Here is a 19,000-nt window from a genome sequence, read left to right as displayed (position 1 = left end):
CTTGTGTATTTTGTTATGAAAATATATGATCCCCCCAAACATAAGATTTCTTACTAATGAGCTTTTATCAAAGTCTTCTTAGTTATTTCCATCCATTTATTCTTTTAGATGTATTTAATAATTACTTGGGCAGATTAAAAAATATCTCATTTGCATTTTGATCAGATTTGTATTAAATGTGTACATTAATTTGGAAGGAATTGATCTATTTTTATTTAGGGTTTTGGACTATCTATTTAAGTTGGGAGAAATGTTCCTTATGTAGGTCCTGCACCTTTCTCTGCACATTGGTACTTTCTTTTCGTGGCCCGTGTGAGTAAATTCTTTTAGATTATGTTTCTATTAGTTGTTTGTTAAATTTGTTCTATATCCTGTAGAGTTTTTGCAATATGTTTCTCATTAAAATACTGATTAAATATTCAATGCTTACTCTTTAAGGCATAACAGGAAACGTTGAGGGGATAAAATAAGTTATGGGTCCTAGAAACTTCTTTTTTTCTACCAAAAACATGGAGTTATTCAACTCTTTAGCACCAGAACCTGATAAACCCATAAAATCTCTCTTTAAGGTTTGTTTCAGATATTTTTTTGCATATATTATGCTATCTCATTTTTATTGGTTCCCAAAATAGATGACTATTTTTTGTTCCCTTTATTCCTTGATACTAATTACTTTCTGTGTTTCTAGGTCGGCTTATGTTCCCTAAGCACTTATCATAACAGGAAGGCATTAGAAGTAGTACAGTCCTGTCTGGGTGGTGATTACCTAGAAAAATTAGAACAGATAATTCCTTAGAGCATCTTCATCAATGGTTGTTAGTACATTTTCCCTGCTTTGTAAATTTGGTGACCCAGTATAAAATATCAGCATTACATATCACCACTCACAGAATGGAGAGCCCAGCTACCCATGCATTCTGTCAGAGCTCCTCAGGGAGGGCATGATTTGCAGAGCCCTGTGTGACATGCAGCTGTGGACTCCTTGTCAGGATGTCCACCATTAGGAATCCAATATGGCAACAGCAGAGCATTAGGCTGGGGGCCTTTGCAGCTCACAACTGGGCCCTGAGCTGGCTCTGCTGTGACCCAGGATGTGTGTGGAGGAGCCTCATGCCAATGGAAACCATCAGGGGAGCCCTTTTCATCTCCCTGCATTTCTGGACTCGGATTTCTGCTTCAGATTTGGCCTCAAAGTTTGATTTGCTCTTTCTCTTTGGGGATTTGAGTTCTTTTAATCATTTAAAAGGAAGGATGTGAGTTTTTATTTTGTTTTCAAAGAGATTGAAATAAGATTTTGTTGCTTTTTCAAAGATATTTATTAAGGTGATTGTGGAAATAGAATCTCTTACTTAAAACAAGTAGTTTGAGGAAGATAAGTGTAATAAGGAACATAAGTAATGGGTCTTCTCATCTTTGCCCCATTGTGAATTATTTGGTGTTAGGACTCTAGATCCCCAGCACGTTGAGCTGAGAGCTGCTTCTCAGATCACAAATGTCTTATCCTCCATGATTCCTGTGCCTCACTTCTACTGAACTGTTAGGGTTTCTTATTGTTCCAGGACTTTGACCTCTTCTTGGCTTCACTTTCCTGGGTACACAGTGTGGGCTATCCTGTCAGCGTCTCATCTTTTGTAGCCTCACAGAATCCCTTTCCTGATGTCCTGGGCTTCCCTCCATGGATAACTACAACACTGCTCACCTTGACATTGATTTTCTAACTTTTTAAATGAGCAGCAGTTCCTTAGGGAAAATTACAAATGTGTGTCCATTGGGGCTGCCATTACCAAGAGTAGCTTTCCCACCATCTCCAGCCTCACTGCATCTCCTTGGCTTTGGTCAGGTCACAAACTCAGCCCTGACTCAGCCCTGTGGCCAGATGAGCAGGATGCTTTATTCTGAGCCCACCTTCTAGCTGCCCTCTGAAGCATGAGGCTGACCTGGATGTGTTTCTTAGGAACATTGGAAGAGAAGCGAAACAACTAACCGTATACTTTCCCCTTAAATGTCTTTGGAAAGCTAGTCTAGAAAAAAAAGTAATTTATACTCAAATGGACTGGAGTGATAAAAAATTGGTCCAAAGGCATGCCAGGGAAATAAAACTGAAAATACCACTCTAAACCTTTAAATACATCATTAGAAAAAGCTATTTTCAAACACTATTGAATTAATGAACAGTGAATTTTTTTATTTATTTTATTTTTTTAATTTTTATTTTTTGTATTTAATGTCATCATTATGAATCCAGTCTTTTTTTAAAAAAATAAATCTTTATTCAGATTATTACAATTGTTTCTCCTTTTTTCCCCCCATTTGTCCCCATCACCCGGTTCCCTCCCCCGCCCCGTTGTCCTTATCCATAGGTGTATGATTTTTGTCCAGTCTCTTCCCATACCCCCCACACAGACACCCCTTTCCCCCTGAGAATTATCAATCCACTCCCATTCTATGCCTCTGATTCTATTATGTTCACCAGTTTATTCTGTTCCTCAGATTTTTAATTCACTTGATTTTTAGGATCACTTGTTGATAGATATGTATTTGTTGTTCATAATTTTTATCTTTACTTTTTTTTTCTTTTTCCTCTTTTTAAAGAATACCTTTCAGCATTTCATATAATACTGGTTTGGTGGTGATGAACTCCTTTAGCTTTTTCTTATCTGTGAAGCTCTTTATCTGCCCTTCAATTCTGAATGATAACTTTGCTGGGTAGAGTAGTCTTGGTTGTAGGTTCTTGCTATTCATCACTTTGAATATTTCTTGCCATTCCCGTCTGGCCTGCATGGTTTCTGTTGAGAAATCAGCTGACAGTCATATGGGTGCTCCCTTATAGATAACTAACTGTTTTTCTCTTGCTGTTTGTAAGATTCTCTCTTTGTCTTTTGCCCTTGGCATTTTAATTATGATGTGTCTTGGTGTGGTCCTCTTTGGATTCCTTTTGTTTGGGGTTCTGTGCGCTTCCTGAACTTGTAAGTCTATTTCTTTCACCAGGTGGGGGAAGTTTTCTGTCATTATTTCTTCAAATAGGTTTTCAGTATCTTGCTCTCTCTCTTCTTCTGGCACCCCAAAAATTTCGGATATTGGTATGCTTAAAGCCATCCAGGAGGCTCCTTACGCTATCCTCACACTTTTGGATTCTTCTTTCTTTCCACCTCTCTGGTTGGGTGTTTTTTTCTTCCTCATATTCCAGATCTTTGGTTTGACTCTTTGGGTGCGGTGGTCTACTCTGTATATTCTTTATTTCAGACAGTGTATGCATAATTTCTGACTGGTCCTTTTCCATTTTTTTTGGTATTCTCATTTAGGTCCTTGAAGGTGTCTTCAAGTTTCTCAGCGGTTTTTAAAAGATTCTTGAGTAACCTTATAAATATGATTCTGAACACTGTGTCGTCCATTCGTTTGCTTTCATCTATCTCTCCTAATTGTGACATACTTCGATGTCTCCACATTTTGGCTGCCTTCCTGTTTTGATGGAGTGGCTTTGTGTGGTCGGTGACCTATAGGGGTCGGTAGCTCAGCTTCCCCAATCACCCTAGGTGGTCGCTCTTGGTACTCCCCTTTGTGGGCTGAGTGGAAAGTCTTGGTGTAGTTAAAAGCCCTGATTGCTTTTGGTACACTGGGAGGAATTGACCTCCAGGCCAATTGGCTGTGAGGACCTGCTGTGTCTATAACAGAAGAATTGCTGTGCTGGAGACACAGTAGGGCTTTGGTGCTCATTGAGTCTGCCTCTTGAATGTGTCCCTTATGAAAGTGGTTGAAATCTGGTGTCGTCCACACCGACAGAAAAGTCACTCTCACTCTCTGACCGATGGCCGAGAGTCCCGTAGGCGTCTGGGTCCCCCGCGTGTCCCCAGAAACTGGAATTCAGAGTGGTTGGGATTGTTGGTATCACTGGCGGGAGTTGATCTCCAAGCCAGTTGGCTGTGAGGATCAGCAGTGTCTCCGCTGGGAGAGCTTCTGTGCTCAGCTTGGATGGGGCGGAGTCTCAGGGTGGCGCAGACAAGCTTTGTTTTCCCGTCTGCTCCGCCCTAAGAGGGGCGCTTTCTCCGTGCCCGAATTATTGGCTGCGCGCCTCTGAGAGAAGGCAGCTTTCGAGCCTCTCCCGCTGCCTAACAGACCAGTTTCTCCCCAGCTCGGGCTGGATTTCAGTGCAGACCGGAGGTTTTGTTTTTCTCCCGAATGAGAAATCCAGTCACTGGGAGGGCTGTGCTCAGCTTGGATGGGGTGGAGTCTCAGAATGGTGCAGACAAAGTTGGTTTCCATCCGCACCGCCCTAAGAGGGCTGACAATGGCCCTAATCAATGGCTGCGCGCCTCTGAGAGAAGGCAGCTTTTGAGCCTCACCCGCTGCCAAACAGACCAGTTTCTCCCGACTGAAGCTGGATTTCAGTGCAGTCAGGAGGTTTTGTTTTTCTCCCAAACGAGAAAGCTAGCCATGCAGCGTCTGCTGCCCTCCCTCTCCACGCGCTGTGAGCAACCCTGCTGTGTATTCAGCCACCCGCCCTTTCCGCGCTCATGGATCTCCGCACCTCCACAGCTCCTGAGGCTCAGCGTCCCTCTCTCTTTTTTTCTCTAGTTGTAGGTTTTCCACTCTGCCAGCTTTCCAGTGGTTCTGGATGGTGTGAGCTCTGTTTTCCAGTTGTAGTTTCAAAATTGTTGTGGTAGGCAACAATTAGGTGTTTACCTTATGCCGCCATCTTGGTTTTTCCGAACAGTGAATTTTTGAAGAGTCTCAGTACATAATTTGTTCTTTGTAAAATCAAGTTAATTGTCACCATATCAGGAACAATATGACTGACAAATGTGGCCTGTTAGGACCCTACTTAATATGAAAGTAGTAGAGACCTGTGGCTCAAAAGTTTATAGGAGATTTATTGATGCCATCACATCCACCAGGCCTGAGCTGTTGAGGGAAATTTCCTAAATAATTATAAGTTTTACTTTTTCAATCTCTTTAATTCATTTGACTCTTGTAACTTATATAGCAACCAAAAGAGGGAGTGAGAGTTCTGATCCTTCTCATGTTCAGAGACCTTCTCTCTTTTGATATTCCACTATCTATGTTTATAAATAGCTACTTAAATTTCATGTGGATCAGGGGTTTGGAAAATAACAGGTATCTGAAAACAATTAGCTGAGAAAGAGAGAGAAGATGTGGACATGCCTTGAGGAGATTTATGTTAGAGACCTAACAGGGAACGGGGACACTAAAGATTTCCTGTCCTTGAGAGTTAGTGCCAACTCTGTGTGATCATTAGACTCTAATGATTATACTGTCTTGTTATTCATTGTTCCTCTGTAGCATCAGGTCTTTGCTGCTTTAAATTGTTAATACTCTGTGGCAAATATTTTTGAGTTTATAGGGTCTCCTGATAAATCTTTACCCAGAGAGTTGCTATGGATGTCTGTTTCATTTCTTTGTGTATACTTACCTGAGGTGGTAGGCTAGGATCCCATCTCATTTAGTTTTTACCTCATTAGGTTTCTCTGCTTAGTTAACCCATGTTCTGATTTTCCTACTCAGGGGGTTCTGATCTGACTTAACTCCCTTATCTATTTTTTCTATTTGCCTTAGGAAAATCACTCCATCTGCCAGTTTCTCTTCCCAAAATTCTTTACTTTCCACCTTTTAAGAGGCAAGATGAACTCTAATTATAGTTGAGAAATGATATTAGAAGGCTCTATGAATGCCCATAGAAGACGTGACCTTTATTCCCAAAGATAGTGGGTTATTTGAGGAATCAGATCTAAGATACAGCAACAATTGAGGACATTTCAGTGCGAGCAGGGGTTTAGAACAGGACCAGATCAGTGTAAGTGGAAGGGTGCTACCAGCCGCGGGGGTGACTGAGATGTGACCCAGATCTGAGGCTTGGCCAGGGTCACAGTTTGGATGCAGAAGGGGCAGCCAGTGCAGGGAGCAGAGGGGCCCTCCCAGGAAGGCCAGCACAGCTAGCAGCTCACCTGTATTGAGTGCTGTTTGTTTTGTAACTTTTTATTTTGATCTAGTTTCCAATTTAGGAAAAATTAAAAGAGTACAAGAACTTGCACAGACATATTTCTGGTTTTTCACCCTGGATTATTCTGCTTGTTCTAGAACTTCATATAAATGCATCACACAGGGTGTGCTCTTGTTTCTGGGTTCTTTCACTATGTTCCTTTGTATCTAGATTCTTCCTTTCAGCAAAATGCCTTTGAGTTTTGTCTGTGCTGTTGCAAGTATTGTTAGCCTACTGATGAATAGTAGTCCACTGATTGTGGCACAATTTGCTTACCTGTTTTTTTTTTGTTTGTTTTAAAATATATTTTTATTCATTTTTCAGAGAGGAAGGGAGAGGGAGATAGAGAAACATCAATAATGTGAGAGAATCATTGATTGGCTACCTGCTGCATGCCCCCTACCAGGGATCAAGCCCAACACCTGGATATGTGCCCTTGACTGTAATTGAATCTGGGACCCTTCAGTCTGTAGGTCAGTGCTCTGTCCACTGAGCCAAACTGGCTAGGGCCCGTTTTCCTGTTGATGGACACGAAATTTGGGTTGTTTTCTGCTTTGGGCTATTATGAATAAAGCTGCTATAGAATTCTGGTGAAGACTTTCTTTTGACATATGTTTTCATTTCTTTTGGTTAAGTACTTAGGGCTTGGAATTTTTGGGTCTTAGAGTAGATTTATGTATTAAAATTTGCCAAATTTTTTTTATGTATAAGAACTAGTGGCCCAGTGCACGAAATTTTTCATGGGGGGCGGGGGTGGGTGTTCCTCAGCCCAGCCTGCACCCTCTCCAATCTGGGACCCCTCGAAGGATGTCCTACTGCCGGTTTACAGGGCTTGGGCCTAAACTGGCAGTTGGACATCCCACTCACAATCCTGGACTGCTGGCTCCAGCCACTCACCTGCCTGCCTGCCTGCCTGATTGCCCCTAACCACTCTGCCTGCTGGCCTGCTCACCCCCAACTGCCCCCCGCCACCGGCCTGCTTGCCCCCAAATGCCCTGCCGCCAGCCTGATCACCCCTAACTGCCCACCCTGCTGACCTGCTTGCCCCCAACTGCCTCCCTGCTGGCCTGCTCGCCTCTACCTTCCCTCCCCACTGGCCTGCTCACCCCCAACTTCCCCCCTGCTGGCCTGCTCACTCCAAATTGCCCCCTCCCCTGCTGTCCTGATCACCTCCAACTGCCACCCATTGACGGCCTGCTCACTCCCAACTAGCCCCCCTGCTGGTCTGCTTACTTCCAACTGCCCCTGCCATCCTATCCTGGCCTGATCACCCCCCAGCGACCCAAGGTCCCAGCCCCTCCTTTTTTTCTTTTTCTTTTTTTTTTTCAGCACCTTCTTGAGTGGAGGCCAGGGCTGACTGGAAGCAAGTATCTAGGATTTATTTATCTTCTATAATTGAAACATTATAGCCTTGAGTGGAGGCCAGGGCTGGGCGGGAAGCTTGGCTTCCTCCATCGCCAGGGGCAACCCAAGCCTCCTGCTTGCTCCAGCTCTGTGGCCGGCCACCATCTTGGTTGGGTTAATTTGCATACTCGCTCCTGCCTGGCTGGTGGGCATGGCTTGGCGTAGGGGAGTGATGATTAATTTGCATGTTTCTCTTTTATTAGTGTAGATACCAGACTTTTTTTTAATGTGTAAGAAAATTTTATGTATAAGAATGCCAAGTTTTTTTTTTTTGTTTGTTTTTTTTTGAATGATTGCACTATCTTATACTCCTCTCATCAAATGTTCTGGTTGCTCTATATCCTGACCAACATTTGATGTCATTAGTCTTTTAAATTGTAGCTGTTCTCCTGTGTGGTAGTAATGGTAGCTCATGGTGGTTTTGATTTGCATTTTCTGATGGCCAGTAGTGTTAAGTACTTTTTAATGTGCTTATTAGTCATTTGCATATCTTCTTTTTGAAGATCTCTTAAATCTTTTGCCTTTATAAAAATAATGAGTTGTTTTTTCTTTATTCCTGAATTGTAGGAGTTCTTTACATATTCTGGATACCAGTACTTTTTCTGATACATGTTTTGCAAATACTTTCTCCCAATCAGTGGCTTGCTTATTTATTTTGTTAATATCTTTTAGTGACCAGAAATTTCTTATTTTGATGAAATCTCATTGATCCATTTTTTATTTTGTGGTTGTTGCTTTCTTTTTCTGTCTTAAAACTTTTCATACTTCAGGTTATGGAGATATTCTTTCTTTCCTTCTGGCTGTATTTTGATTTTAGCTTTTACATTCAGGGCTATGATCCATCCTAATTAATTTTTGAGTAACAGATGAGGTATGGGTTAAGGTTCATTTTATTTTCTCAGAGGGATAGCAAGTTGTTTTTTTGTGAAAGACTTTCTTTTCTCATTGGATTAGTTTGATGTTTTTGTCAGAAATCAATTGCTTATAAAGTGTTAGGTCTATTTCTGGAACCATCTCTTCTATTCTGTTGATCTATTTGTGTGTCTTTATAGCAACACCATACTATCTTGATTGCTGTAGCTCTATAGTCAATCTTGAAGTCAAGTTTTTTCTTATTTTCAAGGTTGTGTGACTATTTTAGGTCCTTAACATTTTCATATAAATTTTAGAATCAGCTTGTCAAATTTTATTTACTTATATATATTGATTATTTACAAATTATCTATTAAAATGCCTGCTGGGATTATGATTGGGATTGCATTAAGACTATAGATCAATTTGGGTAACTGGATATTTTTTTTATTGTTTAAAGTATTACATGTAGTAGTACATATATCTCCTTTGTTTTCCCCCTATTGACTTTCCCCCAGCCTTCCCTATCCCCTGTCGCATGCCCTCATCTCACCCCCCCAGTGTCTTGAACCCATTTGTTGTGCTTATATGCATGCATACAACTCCTTTGGTTGATCTCTTTCCCCTACTCCCCAACACTCCCCTGCCTTCCTGCTGTAATTTGACAGTCTGTTTGGTGCTTTACTGCCTCTGTATCTATCTTTTGGTTCATCAGGTTATAATGTTCTTTATTTTCCATAAATGCGTGAGATCATGTGGTATTTTTCTTTCATTGCCTGGCTTATTTCACTTAACATAATGCTCTCCAGGTCCATCCATGCTGCTGCAAATGGTAAGAATTCCTTTATTTTTTATAGTAGCATAGTATTCCATTGTGTAGATGTACCATAGTTTTCTAATCCACTCATCTGCTGATGGGCATTTGGGCTATTTCCAAATCTTAGCTATGGTGAATTGTACTGCTATGAACATAGGGGTGCATATGTTCTTTCTGATTGGTGTTTCTAGTTTCTTGGGATATATTCCTAGAAGTGGGATTACTGGGTCAAATGGGAGTTCCATTTTTAGTTTTTTGAGGAAACTCCATACTGTTCTCCACAGTGGCTGTACCAGTCTGCATTCCCACCAGCAGTGTACAAGGGTTCCTTTTTCTCCGAATCCTCGCCAGCACTTGTCATTTGTTGATTGGATATCTTTTTTTTTTTAATTGATTTTAGAGAAAGAGAAAGAAAGAGAGAAACATTGATTTGTTGTTCCACTTATTTATATATTCATTGGTTGCTTGTATGTACCCTGACTGAGGATAGAACCTGCAACCTTGGCACATTGAGGCAACATTTTAACTAACTGAGCTACTCTGCCAGGGATGATAGGTAGATATTTTAGCAACTAGAGGCCTGGTGCACGAAATTCGTGCATTGGGGGGTGGGTTGTGTCCCTCAGCCCAGCCTGCACCCTCTCCAATCTGGGACCCCTTGAGGGATGTCCGACTGCCCAGTTAGGCCCGATCCCAGTAGGATCGGGCCTAACTGGGCAGTCGGACATCACTCTCACAATCCAGGACTGCTGGCTCCCAACTGCTCGCCTGCCTGCCTGCCTGATTGCCCCTAACCACTTCTGCTTGCCAGCCTGATCACCCCCTAACCACTCCCCTGCCAGCCTGATTGATGCCTAACTGCCCTCCCCTGCCAGCCTGTTTGCCCCTAACTGCCCTCCCCTGCAGGCCTGGTCCCTCCCAACTGCCCTCCCCTGCTGGCCATCTTTGGCCACATGGGGGCAGCCATCTTTGACCACGTGGGGGCAGCCATCTTGTGTGTTGGAGTGATGCTCAATCTGCATATTACTCTTTTATTAGATAGGATAGTGACCTTATAGTCCCTGAACATGGTACATCTCTATTTTCTGCTTGGCAGTAGACTGGCCTTTAGATGGAATATTATTGTTGAGATAATCATGTCAGGTACTTAGCACACATAACCTATATAACAATCTAGCCAAAACTGGTTTGGCTCAGTGGATAGAGCATTGGTCTGTGGACTGAAAGGTCCCAGGTTCGATTCCGGTCAAGGGCATGTACATTGGTTGCGGGCACATCACTGGTAGGGGGTGTGCAGGAGGCAGCTGGTCGATGTTTCTCTCTCATCGATGTTTCTAACTCTCTATCCCTCTCCCTTCCTCTCTGTAAAAAATCAATAAAATATATTAAAAAAACAAACAAAAAAACCCAATCTATACTGTAATGTCAGTATTTATTATTAATTCCATTGATCTGAACAAAGCTTTATAAAGTACTCTCCATTTGTATCTCTGTTTAACTCAGCTTGGAGCTTGACCATGGCTGAACAGTCAGTGAATGGCTCGGTAGGGTTTGGAATGAGGTCATTGTGACTCCCAGGGTGATGTTGGGGCATGCATGTCACCGAAAGCCACTTTGGTGAGGCTGGAATGGCATTTCCCTGCATTTGGCATGGTCTAATTGATTGCTTAAGGTTAGGATTTATTATGAATGGTTTCAGGAACACAGGAATTCAATGAGGGCATGTTAGTTCACAGTGAAGGGACCCAGGTCACTCACAACCTAGAGATAAGGTAGCTTGGGAAAGGGGCAAGAGTGAGTATGGGACTCACAGATGGAGAAATTACCAGACATTTTGGGGAGTCATAAATGTTTCCCCTGCATATTTTTATGCTAATTTGTAGATTTTCTCTCCTGGCAATAATACAAGAGCACAACTTCATGAGAATTTAATCCACTTTGTAAACACTCAACTAGTATGAAACTAATCAGTGATTGTTTCCCCTTTTTGTATGTATTTTATCTATTATAACATGGGCTCTAGACACAGAGCAAGTTTGCATTGTGTCTTTACCACTTACCAGCAGTATGACCTTGGGTAAGGTACTGTTAACCTCTCTCTGCAACGTTTTCTCACCTGTGGATTCAGAAAACTATAATACCTATTTAATAGTGTTATTTTAAGGTGTTCTTTTAAAGTAGTCTTTTATGCTACTGTAGGTGTAGTGCTTAACACCTGGTGTGCAAGTACTCAAAATTATTACCTGCTTTATATGCACACACGTTCATACACACCTTCATTGCAAAGAGAGAGATGCCAGAGAAGTGAGGGGGTGGGGAGCAGGGGAATATAGATGCACACATCAAGGGAACACCTCTGCTCATGTTCTAAATAAGTCAGAATCCTTACGCATGCTACCGACAGCTTGAGTGAGACCAGAGGCCCTGCCCCTCTGCTGACTAGCTCAAAGCAGGTTGTTTAAATGTAGGACGAGCTTTACCTCTTTTCTCTGATGGACACAGCAGTCACAGAGGGTTGGAAGAAAGTGTGCTGACCTTTAAGATACTGTGGATATTACAGTTGTGGCTGGGAAGGGGAGGGTGTCTGGTGATGATAAAGAAACAGTAGTCCTTGCCTCCTGCACAGACTTCACGTTCATTAGCTCCAACATTGCCATTGAGATGTTATTGGCTGTTATACGTTGGGGTCCATTTTTAGCAGTGTCCTGAGGACAAGCCACATGGAAAATGAAGTCCCGTTTCTGTCCGGCACGTCCGGCTGCGCCAGCTGGAGGCCTCTCGCTTCTGCGCACGGCCATGCAGGAACACAGAGCAGGGCAGAGCCACATCTGGTCCTTTTGGATTGTCATTACTGTGCCTCCGCTGAGGCCACTCTTCGTAGAGTTCCTGCCTGCTGCATCGAGCCCTGTGGTGACAGCAGACTTGCCTGGGAGGGCAGTGTCATTTGGCTCTCACTACACACCTCCGGCAGGGGGAGAGAGGAAGCGCGGTTCCTGCTAATTACTTGCAGCCTCTGTCCTTGGAACAAAAGCAGGCTAGGCCACAGCAGCCTGCTGCCCTGGCTAACAGCGCCCTCCCACAGGGCCCCCAAAACCTGCCTCAAGCGGGTCTGTCTCTCAGAGCACCTTGTGTCACAGAAGAGGCAGCGGGCAGAGTATGGTCCGCATCTTTGGGCTATACCTGCATGAGAACACTGTATAGAATTGCTAGAATAGGGCTTTGGCTCCCAAGGCAACCAAGCTTTGGTTTTATTTTATCCTGTGACATCACCAGCCGAGGATCAAAGAACATGTGCTCTGCCCCATGATTCACATGTTACCTCTGTCCAGGCGTCTGTCTCTGCAGAAGTCATTCATCCAGGGAAGGTGCTGATACGCGTGCCGGTCGTGTTTCAGACTGTGAGGAAATGGGTGGGTACCTGGAACTCAGGTGTGCTGCAGGCTCTCTGACCACAAGCACCTTGAAAATCAGAACATGCATGTGCCCGGCATGTGACGGGCCCTTGGTGGCCAGGTTGCTCTTAGGTGGATTTGAGTTGGTCAGTGGAGGGACAGGACCTTTGGTCTCATTCATGCTCTTGGTAGCACGTGTAAGCATTTTGAATTATTTAGAGCATGATTAGAAGTGTTCACTTTATGTGCGCATCCATATTCACCTGCTCTGCAATCCCTCACTTCTCCATCATCTCTCTCTACTCCCAACACTTATCATCCTGTCTGGGCCATTTCTGGGCTCTCCTTCCTTAGACCGCACCATCCTCATTTTCCATTTCCCTTGCTGTTAGCTTCATCTGCCTCATTAGCAGTCTCTCCATCAGTGATGGGGTGGGTATCCAGGTTCACCCCAGTCCTCTCCCTGCTTTTTCAGAGCACCCACACGTTTTTCTGTCTCTGGGATGCAGGTGCACTGCCCTGGCTTTCAGCCAGACACTTGGGTTAGCAATGCCAGTGCTTCCTCCACCAGGGGCTCCGGTTCTTAGCTGCGAGGCGACCTTCATGCAGCAGCAACCCTGCAGAGTCCTGACTTCTTGTCCTGCATCAGTATATAGTAACTTAAAACACATTACGTTTTTTTCAGGATATATTGAAAATGGATATGTGAAGCTCATTGTGATACATTTTCAAAATAGCACAGAGCATCTGCCTCTGATTGGCAAAGTGGGCCTTTCCTGGAGAACTGATGTCTTTGATGGCTGCATAAAGGTAAGGGGCTGCTTTTTTTCCTTAAAGTGCCCTGGTCTCTGTATAAGAAAAATGTCTGTTGATGTATATGTATGATATTGCTTTTAAAGTCCTAGACTTATTGTTCCAGTAGCCAAAGGTGTGTGCATGTCCTTTAGCCCCTGCCAGTCGGTCGTGCCTTTATCAATGTTCCCCGAGAGAGGTGGAGGAGGCCCTGCTGCGCAGTGCTACTTGCAGTCTGTGCCCCTCAAAGCCCTTCGGTCTATTTGTTCTGAGGAGAAAGAGTGGAGCTGCAGGTTAGACCAGGCCAGTAACATTGACTCAAAGCATTTTAACTACTCATGCACCAATTCAAAATTTATTGCAGTTATGACGTCCAGGACACAGCTATTTCCTTGAACAGTTAAATCAACTTAATTCTCTATCAAAACTTAGCCACATAGATGGGAGAGTTGATTTAGTGGTTGAGAGTTGGCAGGGAAGCGGGGAGGAGAGGGAGGAGAGAGAGGAGGAGCAGGAGCAGGAGCAGGGATGCTCTAACATATGTTCATTTCCTTCTGTGGTCCTTATGCCCATGGCTGCCCCTGGTTTGTGCTACTCTTCATGTTTATTTTGTGGGAACCAATAGAATGTTCATATTTAGTGGGATGGATCTCTTGTGAATGCAGAGGTCCTCCAGTAACAAAGCTTTATTCTGCCATACACGTGTGGACACCTTGTTGGAACTATCAGTGATGATGACTGAGACCAAGAGCAGTATTATCATCAATGAACATTAAAAGGATTAATTATCATTAAATACAGTTGACCCTTGAACAATGCAGAAGTTAGGGTGCTAAGTCCCCAGTGCAGTTGAAAATCCACATATAACTTTTGACTCTCCAAAACTTACTACTCATAGCCTACTGTTGTCTGGAAGTCTTACCAAAAACATATACAGTGGATTAACACATTTTGTAAAAATGGATTTAGATGGGTCCATTGTACTTCTGGTACCAGTGCCAGGGTGGCATGTGCCTGTCCTGGGTGAGACAAGACTCCCTGCTGTGTGCAGAACGAACTGGCACAGAGCAGGGGCACTGGGCAGGTTGGCAGCTCCTGCAGGGATAACACCGTGGTAAAGAGCTTGGGTTTTGGTTTACGTATCTGTGGGAAGTTACTGAAGGTTTCATGTACCCCCTGTGTGCTAGGCCGGTATGTAGCCCATGGAGGAAATGGAGAATACTCAGCTTGAGAAGGGCAGGGCTTCACAGATAGCCAGCTCACAGGTCTTTAGCTGGCGGCTGGGGGGCAAAAACAGAGAGTAAGTCACCTGCTGAAGGGCATGGGCTTTTGTGCCCTTGACCTTTCCTTCCCGGTTTCCTTCTCTCTGCCTTGCCCAGGATGTCTCCCCTGAGCTCACAGTTCTAACTACATCTCTGTTCTGTGGGTTCAGCTGAGGCTTTAAGTAAGAAAACCGAGAGACCACCAGACCAGCAGTTCAGTTGTGAAGGGTGAAGGTAAAGACAGGTTCGGTGGCTTCCAGAACCACCCACCACCTGTATTACCTGGGAGCTGCTGTGGCTACACATGGTCCCCTCCTCAATTGGCCGTGCTGATGGTTGCTTATTCCAGCTCCAGCCATGAGATCAGACAGAGACATCTTCTAGCTCTCATTACCGGCTCTGGTTCCAGGTCTCAGCTCAGTGAGGCTGCAGTGTGGACAGCCCTTATCCTTGTTCGTGAGCTGTGGTCCCTGTCATGCCAGAAGCAGAGGGGTCAATGACGTGGTCTGTCAGGCTGATGGGGGCTGCTCTGGGACCTGGACAGGCATCAGGACCAAGGTCCAGGCTCCAATGGGCTCCTGGGGCCACATCAATGGGCACCCTCTGCCATGGATAGGGCTCTCAGTTCTGGTCTGCTTCTTTGCAGTCAGGGGTCAGGGGTATTTCATGGGGCCCGTTCTTCACTCAGGTCTCCGCCACAGTTCACATCTCATTTTTCCTAAGTTTTGGAATGTTTGCATTATTTACATTTCTCTAAGATATACATTTTTTTGAGTCAAGACCCTTTGATATGCTCATTCTCAGATCCAAGTGGTCAGCACTGTCAACCCATTTAGCTGTGTACAGACTTCTGACAGCAAGTCTATGCTGATGTCTATGATAACTCTGTAATTATGCTGTTATCTACGCTCAGTCCATGCTGATCTCTAATAATAGCGTCTAAGTTGCAATTATTAACACACTAATATAGGGCATGAATTATGGCAAATAATGAGCCATGTCTGAAAAGGTTAGTGTTATAAGAGTTTACCCTTGATATCAGTTCATTGTGTCTTGAGAATTGAATTATTGATTATTGAGAATGAATTAAAATATATATGCAAACTGCTGGGATCAGTCTCCGATACATAGAACATGTTAAAAAATACAGCTCACATTGTACACACATGTTCTTAGCCAGCATTGTACACAATAGCTAAGAGGTAGAAGAAACCTAGGTGTCTGTTGGCAGGTGAGTGGATACCCATGCAAGGGAATAGTACTCTACCTTAAAAAGGAAGGAAATTCTGGCACCTGCTAAGCATGGATGTGGCTTGAGGACATGATGTTAACTGAAATAAGCCAGACACAGAGAGGAGATACTATTGGATTCCACTTATATGAGTAACCTAGTGTAGTCATATCCACAAAGACAGGAAGTAGAAGGTTGGGTGTCAGGGGCTGGGGGAAGGGATTGGGAGTTGTTTAATGAATTTGGTCAAGAATTTCAGTTTTGCAAGATGAAAAGAGTTCTGGAAGTGGGTGGTGGTGATGGTTGCAAAAACAGTGTTAATGTACTTAATGCCAATGAACTGTACACTTAAAAAGGGGTATGTTATATGTATTTTAACACAATTAAAAATAAATTTAAAATCTAGTTCATTAATAACATTAGTAGATAGAGAATAGACTGACAGCTGTCAGAAGGGAAGGGAGTTGGGGAACTGGGTAAAAAAGGTGAAGAAATTAAGCAAAAAATTATCCCAAACTGATAGACACAGACAACAGTATGGTGATTACCAGAGGGGAAGCGGGGGGAGGTAGAAGAGGGTAAAGGAGTGGGATAAGTAATGATGGAAGGTGACTTGACTTGGGGTAGTGAACATACAATATAATATACAGATGTTGTATTATAGAATTGTATCCCTGAAACCTGTATAATTTTATTAACCAATGTCATTAACCAATGTCATTAACCAATGTCATTAACCAATGACATTAACCAATGACCAATAATTTTATTAACCAATGTGGTTAAGGGCAATGTCACCCCAATAAATTCAATAAAGAGACAATAAAATAACATTAATAATGATCAGTATCTCCAGTTCTGTCTCCTGCCCCTGAGTTGAGTCCCTGTTCAGTGATGCCCTTTAGATCCAGTATGTCTGAACCCTGCACCTTTCTTCTCCCCAAATCCTCCTCATGTCCAGATACTAACTTCTGTTCAGTTTGTCTCATATTTCTCCCATCTCTTCTTTCCTGTGAGTTACTATACTGCTCATTGAGGGCTGTTACCAACTCTCCACCAATGGCCCACTACCACCAGTGTCCACGTCCTGGTCTCCTGCTCCCCGCTTACTGCTCTCATTCCTTTACCAGACCTGCCTTGATTGTACCAGTGATGTGAGCAGGTGCAGTGGTGGACAGACCCACCCTGTCCTCGTGACTCTGTCTGTGAGTCTAGCCGTGCCCCATAGCTTCCAGTCCTACACACGTTTCCCATTCCATCATGCTCTTTGTGTGTGCTGTGCCCTCTTCCTGTGATTTTGTTCTTTTCCATTCTCCCTCTTCTTTCACTTGACTCTTGTATGCTTCACTTACACTTTCATACATTTATCAATTAGACCTGACAGCCAGGTGGAATCAGCCGTTTTGTCCTCACACGTATAAATATTTGTGCTTTTTTTTTGTAGAGTTGTTCTGTAATGGATGTAACTCTCTTGGATGAATATGGGAAACCCTTTTGGTGTTTCAGCTCCCCAGTGTGCATGCAATCTTCTGCTAACCCCTCTGATGGTCCTTATTTCGTGGGACCAACATACTGTATTGACTATGAGGACTCGACAGGAACAATGCACATGGAGCTGGTATGGATCGAGGAGACCGAAGAATACTTCATTGTCAGCATGGTCCTTTACCTCAGCATAGCAAAAATAAACCACTGGTTTGGAACACAATACTAAATATTAGCATTAGGTGGGAAATTGTTGCTATAGTTTATTTTGGATTAACCAGATTTATTCTTGGTATTGAAAGTAAAAATAAAACAGTAGTCCATTTGATGCCTTCTTATTTCACATTTGAAATTATGATTCATTTTAAAGGATTTAAGTTAAAATTTGATGGATTGAAAATAGAACATTTTGATGAAAAAGTCATCTAAAATAAAGAGAAAAGATATTTAGTTCTATTCTGCTCTTATCCTATCTAATAAAAGAGCAATATGCAAATTGACCATACCTCCGCTACACCCACAAGCCACATCCACAAGCTATGCCCACAAGCCAATCAGGAGTGAATATGCAAATAAACCCAACCAAGATGGCTGCAGCCACAGAAAGCAGGAGGGAGGCTTGGGTTTCCCCGGCAATGGAGGAAGCCAAGCTTTCTGCCTGCCCTTGCCGGCCTAGGCCTCCACTCAATGCTACAAAGTTTCAAAAATAGAAGATAAATAAATCCCAACAAAAATGGCAGCAGCCATGGAGCTGGAGAGAGAGGAGGCTAGGGTTGCCCCCAGCGATGGAGGAAGCCAAGCTTCTGCAGCCCTGGCCGGTCTAGGCCTCCACTCCAGGCTACAAAGTTTCAATTATAGGAGATAAATAAATCCCAACAGAAATGGCTGCCTCCATGGAGCGAGCAGAAGGCTTGGCTCCGCTCCAGGCTACAAAGTTTCAATTGTAGAAGATAAATAAATTCCAGATACAGGGGCCTCTGTTTGGGTTGCCAGGGGGTGTGGCTGGCCTGCAAACCACCACAGGCCCCTCGCCCAGGCCGCCCCATGTCCCAAGGGAACCCCCACCCTGATCTGGGACACTCTTCAGGGCAAACCAGCTGGCCTCCACCCATTCACCAGGCCTCTATCCTATCTAATAAAAGAGTAATATACAGATTGACCATCACTCCAACACACAAGATGGCTGCCCCATGTGGTCAAAGATCCTGCCCCCATGTGGACATAAGATGGCCACCACAAGATGGCCAGCAGGGGAGGGCAGTTGGGAGGGACCAGGGCTGCAAGGGAGGGCAGTTGTGGGTGATCAGGCCAGCAGGGGAGGGCAGTTGGGAAGGACCAGGCCTGCAAGGTAGGGCAGTTGGGGGTGATCAAGCCTGCAGGGAAGGGCAGTTAGGGGTGACCAGGCCAGCAGAGGAGGGAAGTTGAGGGCGACCGAGCCTGCAGGAAAGGGCAGTTGGGGACAAACAGGCTGGCAGGGGAGCAGTTAGGCATCAATCAGGCTGGCAGGGGAGTGGTTAGGGGGTGATCAGGCTAGCAGGCAGAAGTGGTTAAGGGCAATCAGGAAGGCAGGCAGGTGAGCAGTTGGGAGCCAGCAGTCCTGGATTGTGAGAGGGATGTCCGACTGCCCATTTAGGCCCGATCCCACATTGGAGAGGGTGCAGGCTGGGCTGAGGGACACCCCCCATCCTGTGCACGAATTTTGTGCACCGGGCCTCTAGTAATTTAATAAAAACAAGTAATTCTACTTAAGCACGTGATGCATGTGTGTGT

The 19,000-nt window shown here is 44.1% G+C and overlaps 1 protein-coding gene across 1 annotated transcript in view; it reads left to right on the top strand.

The window, feature by feature from the left end:
* Positions 1 to 17,555, top strand: part of FBXO15 (F-box protein 15) — a 43,367-nt gene extending 25,812 nt beyond the window's left edge. Inside the window, exons 9-10 of the mRNA XM_008160496.3 lie at positions 13,146 to 13,270; positions 17,190 to 17,555. Of these exons, the coding sequence (XP_008158718.1) occupies positions 13,146 to 13,270; positions 17,190 to 17,459 (395 nt within the window). The 3' untranslated portion in view covers positions 17,460 to 17,555. The remainder of the gene's footprint in view (positions 1 to 13,145; positions 13,271 to 17,189) is intronic.
* Positions 17,556 to 19,000: the final 1,445 nt, after the last annotated feature.

Source organism: Eptesicus fuscus, chromosome 12, assembly GCF_027574615.1.
Source record: "Eptesicus fuscus isolate TK198812 chromosome 12, DD_ASM_mEF_20220401, whole genome shotgun sequence".
NCBI lineage: Eukaryota > Metazoa > Chordata > Mammalia > Chiroptera > Vespertilionidae > Eptesicus > Eptesicus fuscus.
The sequence above is the reverse complement of the archived record's forward strand: the minus strand, read 5'-3'. Positions and strand labels throughout refer to the sequence as shown.